The 16,721-nt window shown below is 31.8% G+C and overlaps 2 protein-coding genes across 3 annotated transcripts; one reads left to right on the top strand and one right to left on the bottom strand.

Annotated features, from left to right (window-relative positions):
• Positions 1-237: 237 nt before the first annotated feature.
• LOC113396042 (uncharacterized) lies at positions 238-4,204 on the top strand. Its single transcript, XM_026633816.2, has 2 exons — positions 238-1,564; positions 2,275-4,204. The coding sequence occupies exons 1-2, from the start codon at positions 368-370 to the stop codon at positions 3,520-3,522; spliced, it is 2,445 nt and encodes an 814-aa protein (XP_026489601.2). The 5' UTR covers positions 238-367; the 3' UTR covers positions 3,523-4,204.
• Positions 4,205-4,311: 107 nt separating this feature from the next.
• On the bottom strand, positions 4,312-15,706 carry LOC113396041 (retinol dehydrogenase 14). 2 transcript variants are annotated; one of them, XM_026633815.2, is made up of 3 exons: positions 7,343-7,459; positions 5,910-6,203; positions 4,312-5,251 (listed from the first exon to the last, which is right to left on the bottom strand). In XM_026633815.2, the coding sequence occupies exons 2-3, from the start codon at positions 6,199-6,201 to the stop codon at positions 4,524-4,526; spliced, it is 1,020 nt and encodes a 339-aa protein (XP_026489600.1). In that variant the 5' UTR covers positions 6,202-6,203; positions 7,343-7,459; the 3' UTR covers positions 4,312-4,523. The 2 variants fall into 2 exon arrangements, with proteins under 2 accessions (XP_026489600.1, XP_026489599.1); XM_026633814.2 differs by lacking the exon at positions 7,343-7,459 and adding an exon at positions 15,634-15,706 and having other exon boundaries at positions 4,313-5,251.
• Positions 15,707-16,721: the final 1,015 nt, after the last annotated feature.

Here is a 16,721-nt window from a genome sequence, read left to right as displayed (position 1 = left end):
ATTGGTGAATTAATAAAATTTGATTAGAATATTATATATATTTTTAAAATGCCAAATATACTATAGAACTGTATTAATGTTTTTATTTTATTTAAAATGTACGTAGGTAGGTACTAGTAATTTTATAACTTTTATCCATTAATGAAATTCAAAATTATTGACTATCTGTGGTTTTAACGGCAAATTTTGTCAAATTTGAAATATAATTGAGTACTACTATGTTGACTGTTAGTCGTATGCGTATAAATTAAAATCGTTTTATCATATAAAGTGATAGAAAACAAAGTATTGTTTTCGTCCGAAATATTACTTTCAGAGAATTTTCATAGAAATTTTCAAATTCAGTGAAATGTGTTAGATATACAAAATGGCTACGATATTAATGCAAAGAGATCTTGTTGTGACGCTGAAAAAGGAAACAAATTTAAATATTGGATTACTCAGCAAGCTACATCCTATGCTTCCAGATTTATCTCATTTAATATTCAAGGATAACGCTCTTGATAAACCTACTCAGAATTTATTTAATAATTTATCTTACTATTTGGTGTCTATAATTGATTCGCACGTACACGCATCTTTAACATGGCCCCTTTACGACACGAAGGCTGAAAGAATATATAGAAATGAACTATCCATTTTTATTAGCGATTATAGTTCTAAAGGCTTATTAACACATGTGATGACTTCATATTTAGTAAATCCTGGTTGTTTTAAAGTAACAGTGCTCTTGTTCCAACTCTCACAGTTGGCGGTAAATCGTTTACTCGTATCAAAAATTATGAAAGATAGTAAAAATACTTTGTACAATACTATGACTGATAAATATAAATCTCAAGAAAAAGAAGGTATTGTGGAATGTATTGAAAAAGAAACAAAAATAATGTTGAGTAAATTTTCTAATTATTTGTGTAAGAGACAGATCATGGAAAAATCAGCGGCATTATTTCGGAAGAGAATAACTGAAATGGAAAGTAAACTGCGCTCCTTGAACGCCCAGGGTTATATCAACAATTTGGTTGACAACTTTATAAATAACAATACACTTGAAGAAAACTTCAAGAGTGATCTCTTAAAAATTAAAAATGTTAATGAACATCCAGCATTCTTTGATAATTGGCTTTTGGAGACAGATAAGAAATTAGATAATATTGAAGGCGAATGGAATACGAAAGTGTTACCATTGTTGACAAGATGCAAATCCATAGTACAGAACACAGAAGCAATCATTCATCGACACACTGGTCAAGTACAAAAAAGTTCCTATATGATAGAATATGACCCCAAAACAGATTCAATATGTACGTCTGAATTACAAGATCAAGTGAACAGCCAACAAAAATATATACTCAGGAATCTAGAGAAGGACGGTGTACAGAATTTTCCTAATCTAATCAGGGCATTTCTCATATCAATTTGTTTCATTTTGAAAAATAATGAGATTGCAGATGAAATTTATAACTTTAATAAATATTTAGAAGGAGGGGAAAAGAATTTCAAAGAAGTTGTTAGTGCTTTAAAAGTATTGATAGAAAGAGTTTTAAATGCCGAAGCTAAATTACAGGTAATTTGTCATTTGTTATTTTTTTTCATTAAAGACTAAATAAGTAGATCCTTTTTGTGAAAATATTTTAAAAGCTGCCTTTTTTATTAGCTCATAATTAAATCGTATGTCTGTCTGATTTGTATTTGGTATTCTATTTAGACTAAACATTACATTATATTGTTTGAATGTCTATGGGTAGTGGGTGATGTTAACATCAGGTGGCCTGAACCTAACATTTGCATGAATGGTATTTTTCCTGTCCCATATAAAATGATATAACAAAACTATTCTCATAGTATTTTGTCCAGTTTTCAGTAGTTCTAGTTGTACTCTTGGCGGCAAAGATTTTATAGTCATAAATCTTCTTTCAATAGACTATATAGACTTTCTGTCCATTTATAGGAAACTTCACAATTACTTTTTTTTATATATATGTGGGATTATTGTGAGCGAAATGTTTTAAAAGAGTGATATTTCTTTAATAACTCTGGAATCAAAATTAACACGTCTTACCTCGGGTTACATTTTATGACAGTTGTCTAGTGTCATTATACTTTTAAAAAATAAATCCTCTAGTAAGGAGGTGTAACATTAAAATAATTAACCTAAATTTCTTAGTATACTACATATACATATTCGTTTGAACAGTATATGTCATGATTGGGAGCTAATTACCCAGGACCGCCATCAATTACCTGTTATTAATAATTTAATTTTTATTTTTTCAGTCTGTACCCATTGTATATGATGAGATAGTGTCAGTAAAAGATTACCCAGAAATACCTCCAATGCCTGACTTGTCGGAGTTGAAGATGAACAGGGATCAATACCAAGTCTTCTTTGATACATTTACTCCACTAAATCTCTACAAACATAAATTCAATTTACGAAAACGTACAAGCGGAAATTTCCTTAAACCTCAACCAAAGTCATTAATTACACCATTTTATCAAGCTTCTAAAGAAGATTTTATGAAAAGTTTAATATCATGTCGTGTAAGTTCCTATGATATTGCGAATACTACACACAATAATCACAATATGTCCGTCATTTCAAATATAAAGGTCAATGAGACAATATCGGAATGTTCATCTGGTTTTACAAAACAGCAGATCATTCGATTGCTGTCTACAAAGAAATCTAGTAGCTCGAAGAAATTTAAATACAAGCAAGAAAGACCGGATATTAATATTAAGAAAGGGGGATTATTTAATGAATCTGTTAACTCAAATGAAAGTAATGGTTTGTTTCGAAGTTATTCGTCACCAAATTTATTTGAAAATAGGGAGAAAAGATCACTTAATAACATAAGAGGCAGAAAACTTTCAATTATGCAAGAGGACAGTCCAACGCAACTTGATGTTTCTGGAATCACTTGCTTAGATCCTGATAGTAATTATAATACACCACATGGTCTAGGTAACGCAGAGAGTTCTAGACAAGCGGAAATGGCAAACTTTCCAATTATATCTGTAACACAAGATGCGGAATTTAGAATAAATAATGTTCTTAATGATGTCAAAGTTGATTTGAGTAAAGATTTAATAATTGACAGTACCGTATCACCCATATTAGATGTACCAAGGAAGAGTTTCGAATTAGAAATGCAGTCGTCAAAAACGGAAACACCGAAAACAAATACCTCACTCATTAAAAAGACAAGTTCGTTGGAGAAAATAATAAACAGGTTTAAAAAAGTTAGGGCTAATGTTATACCTCAGAGCTTAAATGATGTGAAAACAATCGTCGAAGAAAAGGAAAATGTAAATTTTGATGTTTACACTGCAAATAGAGTTTTATTGCCGGATCTATTGAGTCCCAGTTGCAGTACGCTAAGCGTTAGATCGAATGATAATTATTTGGATCAATTATGCTTTGATATGGAAGAAGTTGATCGTAGGAAGCCTCGGGAAAGTTTAGGAACTGCGCTGGGCGTTGATCAAACATTTTTAGACCAATTTGAATTAATAGACTGATATTTATTGTGGTCACATAGTTGTGATTATTTAGCATTTATCACCATTTCCTAAGTGAAAGTAGTAATGATACAATATAAAATTTTATATAAATAATTAAGTTTTTTTTTTATTCAATGCTAGTTTAATGAGGCACTGACCAGTGTTTCTAAAAGGCCATCCATAAAATTTGTACCTTGTGTCTCTCTAAGGAAGCATCATGTCTTCTAATGCTTTAATTAGATTAAATTCCATATTTCAATAATTTGTTTATATTTATAGAGATAAATAATATTTTCTTCTAGTATGTATATCAATAAGAATTTCTGTTGTAATATTTTCATGTTCTATTTTTATGCTTCATAGTAGATAGTTTATAGATCATAGTTAATAACCACCGAGGAACTGAAGATCAGAATCCGATAAAGCAACTTTGAATATACTCTGTAGTAAAATATAGTCGATTGGTGTGGAGGTATAAGCTCGGAATACTTACAGAAAAAGCCTTTTGTTGCAGTCGTACAACTATGGGCTGTTAATTTACTTTTCAAGAAAGGTTATTAAATAGAAAAAGTTACTACATATTATGGGTTCAATTGTAATATTAGAACATTTATGATTAAATATTTTCTTATAACCGACAATAATTCATAGTTTTAATCAGTTACATGTTATGTTATATAAACGTGAGAGGCCTTATTATGTAAATATTTATGTAAAATAAAAAAAGTATGTTTATATTTGTTTTTTTTTTTATTTAAAATCATTTTCCTTATTTAAGAATAATATTTTGTATATTATTAATAGTATGCATAGGTAATAAGTTAAAAAAAATATAAATAATATGCAGTAGGTTAACATAAGTTGTTCAATAAACAATTCTTAATTAAATATAATTAATCATTCTTAATTCAATTATTTTTACTTTAAGTACTGATCTGATATGCATTATTATTGATATTAAATATCCTGGATGTTATTAATAACCCTAATTGTACTCTTTCAGGATTATGATAAACGAACTAAATTCTTGGGTCATTCTCTTCCAATTTGACCATTTTTTCCGAAATCTCCCACAATTTTCTTGCTCTACTCATATCACTGGCTGAAGAAGATAGCGAGCTTATCTGGCAATCAGAGAAATACTCCCCAGTAACTTTCGAAAGGTTCTCATCTACAGCCAACATTACTGATGTTTGGCATCCTTGGACAGGGGTCTTGAAGTAAAGAGTGTTTATCAATCCCAAACCCCAGCTCAACGGTGCTGGCACGTTCCGCCAAATTCCAGTGTCAATTAAACCAGGATGTAAACAATTTACAGTGACGCCTGTTCCCTCCATACGTCTGGCCAGCTCCCTGGTAAAGAGAATATTTGCCTCCTTGGACACGTAGTACAAATACCCTGGCATTGTGTTCAATGGATTTGGGTTGTCTAAGTTTACGGATGCCAAGCGGTAGAGTGACGAAGCAACAACAACTATTCTTGATGGAGAACTTTTCTTTAACAGGTTTATGAGAAGATGAGTTAGTAAAAACGGTCCATAATGATTGGTAGCCATTGTCAATTCAATGCCGTCTTCCGAAATATTCTTTTTGAAGGTTTCTGCGTATCCTGCGTTGTGGATCAAGACGTCTAACGCCTTCTCATTTTTGTTGATGTCTTCAGCAAAAGTTCTTATAGATTCGAAAGAACTTAGATCTAGTTTTTTAACTACGACATTTGCGTTTTTTGTCGATTGCACGATTTCATCTGAAAAATAAGATATGTTGTTTATTTGAGAAAGTTATAATACTTCTAACGCCTTATTCGAGAATATTTTTGGGACATTGAACTTTGTATGTATATGTTACTGTAAAAGCTGGAACTACAGTAGGTAAATCCTAAGATTTTCCAGTAAAACCTAAGATTTACCAATTCTTAATGGTAAATGCCCAAAACGGTTTGCGATTCGAACTTTTGCCACCATTCACTTAGTAAATCTTAGGATTTACATTTAAGGCACGGTAAACGTTGAAAAAAATCATGTCATAACGTGTTCTAAACTAATATCCGAAATTAAAATAAGTTAAATAGGTTAGGTTAGTTATTTAATGACTATCGTTTGATACCTAAGGTTTTGACTAATAGTAATTAAAATAAGTGATTAAGAATTATAACATATCATTGTTTTATTCTTAAAACCAACGTCTACCAGCTGACAGCGGTAAAACCTACCATATACTGAATTCGAATGCTATAAGCCCGAAAAAATCGTCCAATTTTCAGAAATACTTACATTTATCAACTCATCTCGGTAAAATCTAAGACTTACTCTTAAATCTTAAGATTCACCGTAGTTCGAGCTTTTACAGTAACATATGTAATTCATAATTTTAAGATTTAAAAATGTTTCTTTTTTGTTTTGTACCTTGAACCTTTTCTGCCTTTTCCATACTTCTGCAAGCCATGATGACCCTGGCGCCTCTTTTTGCTAATTCTTTAGCAGTTTCCTTTCCAATACCACTTGTACATCCAGTGACGATTACCGTCTTTCCGTCCATCCTGGTTTTTGCTTGGTAACGTCCACAAGTAAGTTTAGCGTACAAACGAAGGGCGAAGAAGATACCCAATAGAGCGAGCAATGCCAGTAGCCCGAGAATTAATACAACTGGTAATATCCAAAATAGATAATTTGCTTTCCAGGCCTCTGCGACAATCATTTCTGAAAAATATTAAATTATTGTATTAGGAAAGTTTAAAAAATTGTCTATAAATATTTAAGTACATAAATTCAGTCAGCCATCAATTCACTGCCCATAATTAATCGTAATTTAATTACGAATTTCGAATCAGTGTAAACAATCATTTAACAAATTAGACTTAGTGGAAATAAGTGTAAGTCTTTATGTTTATAGTCAACTTCAATAAAACAAACACATACTCATCTTATAAAAAAAATCCCTACATTAATATCATGTAAGTATATTTAAAACAGATACATTAATTTCAGAAGTTTAATATTTAGGTTACGTATCAAATATATGTATATGTCTGGTACACAGGGTTAGTAACGATAGTTTAATTTCCAGATTTAGGGACTACTAGTAATATCAGTTTGAACGATGTAAGAAAACCAAAATGTCTCTTTCCTCTCAGGGAAACACTTGGCATTGACTTGGCACGCTGCCACAATGCTAGTTCGTGGAAACATCTGTCACAACTATATCAAACAAAGTTTTGTCATGGGTTCAGTAAAGCTTGCCCGTAATAGAAGGTTCTAACCACTGGACAATCATTTTTCAAATCTTTTTATGATATACTGGTGATGGTAAGTGGTCACCATCGCCCACAGACAATTGCCAATGCGCCACCAACCCTAGGAACTAAAGTATAATTACCCTTGTGCCTGTAACTATAAATGAAAATGCAAGCGAATATTTTATTTTAATTAGAACATCTACAAAACAATTGATTCACCTACTCAAGGTAAATGTTGTCGAATTAAAAAATCATTAAGAAATCTCAATTCTACCTAATAACTTTCGTAATTCAATTGACACATTTAAATGAAGAAGCTAACTTTACAAAAATTGTTACTGAATGTAAAATAATATTAAGCGGAATACAAGGTTTGAAGTTTTGAGTTACAGCATTGTAAAACGGCATTAAATGTACTTACTTAACATTTAATTAGCACAGATTCGGAAAAAAATATGTATGTAGATTACTTATTTAATTTCTAAAAAAAGATAACTTGATTTTGAAATAAGAACAGGGTTTTAAAAAAAATAATAATGAGATATATTTTTTAAATGATTTTGAGAATAGCGAATATTAAAATTAAAAATTACAGCTACTTACAGTTATATAAAATCGAAAATTAGGACCACAAAACACGTTAGCTTGACATGTGTACTTGTTCGAGTATGAACAAAGAATTAGATGTACGTAGTTACTCGTAACAAGACGTGGAATGTTTACAGAAACAATATTGTCTAGTAAAATGTGACCTGGTCGTTTTGTGGAGAGCCGAGACGACCGATGATATAGAACATGTAGTAGGTTCAAATTCGGTCAAGTCGGGCAGGCTGTGTAATTATGATTATTATTTATTTGACACCTACCGTTTAAAAAGGGAAAAAAATTCTAAGTAACAATAAATCTGTAAATCCGTTCGATAAACAATAAATAAATATTAAATTAGTTTTTCTGCAATTTACAAAGTTTGAAGTTTTAAAATGTACACAACATTTTATGAACACGTAACAGATAAAGAACTTGATTTTGTATTTTCCTTAAGTAAATCCGTAACGAATCGCTTTAAGACGATTATTTGAATTTTTTATCGATAAAATTGTTTCATTTATACCTAATAAAGATGATTACGTCGATTTCCTCCTATTTTGATCGCGGCCACCGTTCTCCCACGGAGAAAAATCAACTGCACAGGATTAATACGCAAATACAGGATCATTCACTATTCGTTCACTCTTATAATCCCCTGGGACGGAAAAACAACGCGACCGGAGAGAAATCACGACAAGCTTTTGGTGCTGTACATTGCCAATTTATAATTTTGAATTGCTACTGATAATTCATGTGCTGGATTTAAGGGAGGCCGGATCTGTTAGAGTAGTCCTAGTAATAGAAATTTCCTTTCCACGATAAACAATTATCACAAAACGAAGCTATATTATTACATACGAATAACCAGTTATTGCCCCTTAAGTGTTACATATTATGTTTCTATGATGTTTATTAAAAATAATATCGATACGACTTCGCTTGTTATATACGGTGATGGATATAAATCCAGAATACTTCGGGCAAGTGTCAACAAAAACTACGTACAAAGTTTCAACTTCAATCATTTCGGATTCATCATCATTTTTGCCCTAGTATGAAAGGAGCTGACCTGACTGGAGACGGATAAACTATAAGTTAATACATTTTAAAGTAATTAAATTCAACAATTACTTATCATAATCCAACAACAGAGGTATTTTATTTTATCATTAAAAGCTTCTTTTAATGTATTTAAAAGTAGTTGTGTAGTTGTAGTTATGTAACGTCATTCAAAATTCAATATGGCGTCATATGGAAAATGTAATGAGCCTTATAGTTGTCCCCTATCACGTGTAACCTCTGACATCTCACCTTGGCAATAAGCAACATTAACAATATATCCTCTCTAGAAGTACTCGTGTGCTATCTGACGTCAAACTCTAGCAATATAGCATTGTTCAAATCAAATAACACGCGCTTCCCTCACTTTCCGTGATACACTTCCGTCCCTTATCACGAAATCACTCCCACAGAAAAAAATATTGGAATGGACCATTTGGGCTATCAAATAAAAAACTTAATCAGATCATTTCAAATAAATAATTTGTTTGAATTAACTTGATAATTAAATCATATACTATTCAGAGCGCGATTTCGAGTCGAGTTTATTTTTAAAACTTTTACCTGTTATGTATAAATATTCGTAATATTCTTAGTTAAACCCCGATTATTATCACGATAATTAGGGCTCTAACAACACAAATGTAGCAATTATAGAGTAAAAATTAACTGTAAAATGGTAACACAGCTTTCATTTATTTAATTAGTTTCGGTTTTTATTGTTGTTCAAATGTAAAACCGTTAAAATAATGTTGAATTTAAGGTCGTAATTAAAGACGTTAGAAAGTTTCACAAATTAACTTGATTTTAAAGAAGAAAATGATTGTAGTAACTACCTATTTTTTAATCAAAATTATCGTTTGACCTAAAGTATGTTTTGTTCGTTTATTAGACAATATAATTATAAGTTCTGTCTTAAGTAGAGTCCCCTTTAGTTTTTCATTGAACAGGTGTAACAATAGCTAGCTAATTGATATTAATTGATTCTGAGGCAAGATCTCGGAGTGAGGGTTTAGTCCATAAAATCAAATGATCAAAAAATCGATTGTCGTAAAGCAAAAATTCAGATCCAGAGATTAGCATGTATAAACAAACAAACTTTTCAGTTTCATACATTATTATATATTCTTGTACTGATGTAATAATTCTTGGAATCACATTAGAACATTTGATACAATATCTTAGAACCTTTATTCATAATCACGCAACACAATATATTATATTCGAGTAACATAAATTAATTCTAAACACGTCAGTCACATGCAAACATCCTGCTTGTAATTCGGCCTATGTCTTATTTAATCTAATAAATTTAATTAGGGAACTTTCAGGGTTCCATTTAACTTTTTTTTTCTTTTACGTTGATCTTGACAAAGATCTCAGAATAATTATTATCTTCTAAATAAAATTCAATCACAATTAAAATATAGAAGTTTAGTTTTCCGTTTCATTACTTTTAGAACAATTGTTATTTCATGTTTTATCCGTCTCGGAATAAAATATTTTTTATGTCAACAGCACAGGTAAAATAACTTTAGATTTTTTCGTATGTCATTATGTACCTATCACCTTAACGATGAAACTGGTTTTGAAGATGTGTTCTTGTGTATTCACATGTCTCAAAAATACTATATACCTACGTCATCAGTGTCACGGCCTCCTTGGAAAGGCCTTCTTATATTTTTTTACTAAATCTCTGTTTTTAAGTAACTCCTGAAATTGTAAATTGAATTTGTAAATTGTTTTTTTTTTTAAGCAAAATGAGTAAAATATATCAATATCAAAAATCTGCATGTGTCTAATTTTAACGAAATTCTTCCACATGTGTATCCATCAACCCGCATTGGAGCAGTGTGGTGGAATAAGCTCCAAACCTTCTCCTCAAAGGAAGAGGAGCAATCCGGTCTATTTATAATCTTGGAGCTAGAGACTCTCTTCGGGATTTTTTTTAACAAAGTAGGAATACTCACTGTTGCGTCACAGTAAATTTACAATAATATTATGTATATTCACAGTAGCATTGATCACTTTGATAAAATCAGTGATAATCATTGTATGTGCACAAGAAGTAAGGATAAGCTTAGAACGCCAAGTTTCCGACTCCGCAAAGACAATAAATCATTCTTGGGGCAAGGTATCCGCTTCTATAATAAAATTCCGCAGACATTTTTAACTTTGCCGTTTCATAGATTCAAGAAAATTATAAAAAATACATTGGTAAAGAAGGCATATTATTCGATACAAGATTATATTGATGATAAAAAAGCGTGGAGTTAATGCTCGTTGACTTCCAGGCAGGAGACATAACATACATATATAATTGTATTTAACTAACATGACTGTATTTTTATATGTTGAAAAAGAGTAACTACTGAGTTTCTTGCCGGTTCTTCTCGGTAGAATCTACATTCCGAACCGGTGGTAGCTTTACTTTAAATAGTTTGTTAAATGACGATTCAAAAGTGCTTGTAAAAGCCTACTTGAATAAAGTATATTTTGATTTGATTTGATTTGATTTAGCCCAGCAGTGGAAAATTTACAGGTGGTTACTTTATATTAATATAATAATAAGGTTGAGAGTTTATAATAGAGCACGCATTTCCCTTCATTCCACCTAAATCCGTGGCTGTCGTATGCACAGAAGCGCATCTATCAATATTTATATTGTTATCGTTATAAACTTATTGTCTTGGTTAACTTCTAATTATACTTAATACTAACTATTATTCAGAGTCCGACGGTATATAACCAAAGACAATGAGGTTTAGGCATAGACAATTACAGCTAAGAAGGATCTGTCTTAATAACCTGTCGCTGGAAACCAACTCATCAGTAACAACATACAGGCGAGCAACTCGATTTTTTTGGTTGCTTGTTTAACGTATAACGACGTACGATAATGACTTAAGCAAGACAGATAATAAAAAAGAAAATCCTTAGAAAAGTGTCTATTTTTATAGCTAATGACGTCCTGAACGACTCCTTCAATCGGAGACTTGCTAGAAACGCAGGATATATAAAAGTAAACATATGTGGTGCACATGCTTTATCATCGAGGCTATATTTCGGGACTTCAGGCTCAAATTCAACAGCTTTATTTAACTTGACAGGGGTTGGGAATGGTTGATGTTGAGAATTTGGGTTTATTGGAAGAAATACCCAAACCCTCATATTAAGCCTAAGTCTAGAACCTTGTAAGCAACCTAATAGACCAACCAATAATTTAGAGAAAATTTAAGAAATATACACTAAAATATAAATCTCCGAACTGCTGGTTCGGATTTTACTTTGATAATTGGTCAGCAACAACAATCTCTATTCATTAAATTGTTTGGATTCATAACCTTTGTAGAATTCCCAACACTTATAAGTTTATCGGTAATGTACGCTATAGGCCCGGTGACGCAACTGCAGTATTCCGTGGGCCGTTAGAAAATTTGGTCGAGGGTTCGGTTTATATACTAGCTACTTTGCGCGGTTTGACTTTCGTTAAACTGTCCGGCACGCGTGAGCCGTATAGTGATGTTATATAGTCTACAATCTTTCTCAATCAATTAGCTATATAACGTAAAAATATTTTTACAAATCGGACAGGTCAATCTTAGAATTCACACGTTGATCCTAGACTTTAAAATAAGAGTATTTTTGCGATTCAACGGGGATGAAGCTAGCATTCTTGCCACCATTCCACGCGATCAAGATTTATATAGTAAATATTTTTAATTCATATTTGTATATATTTAAGGACTTAATGTTAATAATTCTTATGTTAATTTAACATAGTATAGATTAATAAATAAAAGATTTATCCCATATGAAGAGACCATTTTGATACATTACCTGTAGAAGTTACATACAATTCGGACTGGATTACAAAAAATATCATAAAATTTCTTCTCGAAATATACGGAACCATTCTAATATTATATATTCTCTATTAGTAAAGAAAGCGAGTCGTTCTAATGAATTGAAAGTGAAAACGAACGTGACACCGTATTATGTGACAACATGATAGTCACCAATTCAAATATACTGTCTTAGACCATGTTATATTGTATATTAAATATTAATTACATAATCTGTGCGCGTGGTGGGCGCGCTTAAAGGGGCCTTGCACCCCAAAGAAAAGGTTGTTTTACCTGTTTTGTTAGGATCAGTTTTGACTAGCAAATTCTAATAAAATATATTGTATAAAAAATTGCTATCGTACTATAGGCGTTATTTATAAATAAAAACAAATCTAATTGTGTTTGTAGTAACAGTACCGGTGTGTGTCTGTATTTGTACTAATATTATAACTCAGGTTCACTTGGTGTCAGGGCTCTGTGCAAGCCCGTCTGGGTAGGTACCACCCACTCATCAGATATTCTACCGCCAAACAGCAGTACTCAGTATTGTTGTGATCCGGTTTGAAGAGTGAGTGAGCCAGTGTAACTACTGGCACAAGGGACAAAATATCTTAATTCCCAAGGTTGGTGGCGCATTGGTGATGTAAGGAATGGTTAATATTTCTTACAACGCCATTGTCTATGGGAGGTGGTGACCACTTACCAGCAGGTGGCCCACCTGCTCGTCCGCTTATCGATAACATAAAAAAAAATGCGATAGTAGCTCTGTCTGTCTGTTTATCTATCTGTTCCTCTTATGATGCTGTTAATGCACGCTTTACCTTCAAGGAAAGACATAGGTTACTTTTTATGCCTGATACCTCTCGACCAACAAACCAACCTAAGCGGAAAATGAACAAAAACAATTCGAAAATGATTATTATTCAAAATAACAAAACCACCATTAGAGAGCCTCGTATTTTTTTTCTTAACCACATATTTCGGCTAAGCGCAGCCTCCGTCTGTCAATGTATTGAACATTTAAAAAAAAAACTGTAGTTGTGCTTTTTTTAATCTCGGGAACTACTGATGCAAATGACAATATTGTTACGGTAATTGAAATAACGGAAACCGTAAACGAAGGAGTTACTATGTTTTTTTTTTTTAATAAGTCAAATAATCTGCATCCTTAATACTTAAGAGTGAAGTCATTAGCTCATTAATTGAACATTTATAAGCTCTTAGTATAATTAAATATCTTTTAACTGTAAGAATCAGGGCCGGAGCGTAACTTTACGGGGCCCTGGGCTAACACTACTAAAGTAAAAAAAATATTAATTGAATGAGTTTGATTAATTGCAGGACTCGCAGGGCTGTAAACCATACGAACTGTTTAATTTAATAAAGTTATGGATTCTTTCGCATTATCATCTAATTTTGACTTTGACTTGACTTAGCTGGGGCCCCTTGAATCCACGGGGCCCTGGGTTGAAGCCCAAAAAGCCATATGGTAGATCCGGCCCTGCTAAGAATGCTTATCGTTAATATTTACAGTTAACGCCGTGAATAGGTACAACATCAAATATTGAGACGGTTTTCATTTTGTTAATGAGTGCCGATCTGTCAATTTATAATCACAAGATTATTGCGACAAAAACATTCGGGATGTTTTTAACAAAGTAGGAATACTTACAGATACGTCACAATATATTTACAACAATTTATTGTATATTCTCAATAATATAAATCACTTTGAATAAGTGATAATTTTATGAACACGAGAAGTTATAACGCCAAGTTTCCGATGCCGCAAAGTCAATAAATCCTTCTTGGGATAAATACCTTGTGTATTAGCTTCAATAATAAAATTTTGCAGATATTTTTAATTTCGTCGTTTCGTAAATTTAAATCATTTGTTAAAACTACGTTAATAAATAAGGCATATTATTCAACACAAGATGACAAAAAAGAGTGGAGCTTATACTTGTTGCCTTTCCGACAATATATATTATAAATAATTATATTTAACTGACATAGTTTTGTATTTCAAACGTTGGAAAAGAGTAACTACTGAGTTTCTTGCCGGTTCTTTACGGTAGAATGTAGATACCGAACAGGTGATAGTTTTACTTTGAATACAGTTCTGTGAAATGTCTTTAAAAAGTAACTACTCATAAAAACCTTCATGAATAAAGTATATGTTGATATTGAAATAATTAATGTATAGCAGATTATTAAAACGACTTCGATACCATTAAGTTTTTCTAAGCAATAAAACTTGGCAACATAAATATTTGGAAAATCAATGAAAAATAATAAAATTGTCAAGATTTTTTTTTATGAAGATAGATTCAGTTCCGTGAAAGCTTCATTTTGTTGTATAGTACGACTCTAAATGTCAAATTGTTAAGCAAGGATCTTTTTTTTTCAGAAGTAAGTTTAGAGACCAATCCACCACATTCATTTTTATAAAATATGTAGGTGGATTGGCAAATGTCTCATCTAACGCCTTAGCTTCTATGGACAGCAATGATTACTCACAGTCAATAAGGCCCACAGACGTTGGCAACGTAAAAAAAATGACCATTTCTTACATCGCCTATGCGCCACTAACCTTGGAAACTGATTGAGATATGATGCCCCTTGTTCCTGTAGTTACACTGGCTCTCTCACTCTAACGAATGAAACAATATTAAGTGTAAGGTGGTGTACCTACTTTTCTTGTTTTACTTTGATTATTTTTCTAATAATACAACCCATATCATAAATATTCTTCCACTACCAAACAGCAATACTTTTTATTGCTGAAGTGAGTGAGCTAGTTTAACTATTCCCCGGATTTCAATTTGCAATCATCGATCGAGTTTCATGTGTTGTAACCACTAGACTCTCGGCTCTCATTGTATCGAATGTTCAAAAACCCGAACGCAAAATTGGTGAACATGTGAAAAAAATTGGTGAAATTTAAATCGAGAAATTACCGTACAATTAAATGAATCATTTAAATGTCAGAATTATTTCATTAAAAATAGGCGATGGTTCAAAAAAAGTAAAAAAAAATTCCTCAATCTTAATAGATTTACCAATTAATGAAACGTATGTCATAAGAGATGTTCTATACGATCTTTGAGTTAATAAAAACCTAGCTAATACAAATGAAAATAGCACGAGCTTTCTCTTTATGACAAAAACCGGATAACAATTTATTCAAAGATAATTTCGGACATCTTCGGGGAATTTTGATTTACGGACAAACAGGTTATATATTAAATAAATTTAGTAATGTCTTAGTTTTTGGTCATAATACTATATCACGATACTTTTATTAAACATTTCTTTGTAAATAATTACAAAACTGTAAAGATGATGTTATTAGTATTATATGTATTAATTTTAAAGTATATAACGTATTTAACATACCTCTTAGTGGAATATATGTTTATCGGAATAAAACTCTTAACACGACCGCACGTCTCAAAGTACAGACACCTACTAAGTAAGTATTAAACTTAAAAGAAAATGTCATGTAAACCTATGCTCAAATAAGATGAGCAAGCATAACTTGAGCCAAAGGAAATTCTACCTTAATCCGTCGTTATAGAGACATTTTATAAAACATATTATAAAAAGGTTTCGTATTCATTTTTTAGATTCAGCGTTTTCACAGACAATCCTCAGAATAATTTCTTATATTTGTGTTATTAAAGCTATATGTATTTCGATGTAAATATGTATGTATATATGTAAATTATCTTTAAGCGTTGTTAAGTAAAACAATGCTGTGTCCTATTCATTCAAATGTTAAGTCATTGGTGATAGACAGAGACAAACCAGTTTTTAACTAGACACCCATACTTTTTTTTATATAAGTAATGCCGTTAATGTTTAGCTCGTAAACTTCGAGTGTCGGTAAAACGTATAGCGTAACGGCTCGTCGCTGTAGAGATAAGTTTTATTGAGAATGTTTGGAGTTTATTCCGCTACGCTGGTTTATAAACTGGTGGGTACTTTTGGAAGAATTAAATTTAACGTACCATAATGTAGCTTTTCTGATGAGTTTACTCAATAATACAAGCCCGATTTTGAACCTGAATTTCGTTCTATTACCTGGGTAGTTACAACCTCATGAGAACTTAGTATTGTTGTGTACTGGCTTGAGTGTTGAGTCAGTATAATTACAGGCACAAGGGATATTTCTTAGGTCCCGACGTTGATGGCGCTTTGGTTATGCATGGAATGATTAATATTGATTAAAACGCCGATATATATGATCACAGATATATATCCCATTTGAGTTCCCAGTACCCAGTTCACCTATAAAAAAAAATTATAATGTCAAAACAGTAAAATATGAAAAGATTCAAAATGAGATCTGAGTGGGTCTCTTAAATCAAGTGCGCGCAACGTATTAACAAGCACCGTGTAATAATATTATACTTTCTAAATAATACGAGTGATCTCGAAGCGTGGTGTCCAATTAGACACCTCTTCCGTCTTATCGAGTTACA

This window comes from Vanessa tameamea, chromosome 24 (assembly GCF_037043105.1).
Source record: "Vanessa tameamea isolate UH-Manoa-2023 chromosome 24, ilVanTame1 primary haplotype, whole genome shotgun sequence".
Taxonomy (NCBI): domain Eukaryota; kingdom Metazoa; phylum Arthropoda; class Insecta; order Lepidoptera; family Nymphalidae; genus Vanessa; species Vanessa tameamea.
This window is presented reverse-complemented; position numbering and strand designations above follow the sequence as displayed.

Excerpts from the sequence above, each read along its gene's own strand:
- LOC113396042 (XM_026633816.2), top strand. The coding sequence starts at position 368 with ATGGCTACGATATTAATGCAAAGAGATCTTGTTGTGACGCTGAAAAAG. Across the intron at positions 1,565-2,274 it reads ATGCCGAAGCTAAATTACAG|TCTGTACCCATTGTATATGA; the intron begins GTAATTTGTCAT and ends TTATTTTTTCAG.
- LOC113396041 (XM_026633814.2), bottom strand. The coding sequence starts at position 6,201 with ATGATTGTCGCAGAGGCCTGGAAAGCAAATTATCTATTTTGGATATTA. Across the intron at positions 5,252-5,909 it reads AAAGGCAGAAAAGGTTCAAG|ATGAAATCGTGCAATCGACA; the intron begins GTACAAAACAAA and ends CTTATTTTTCAG.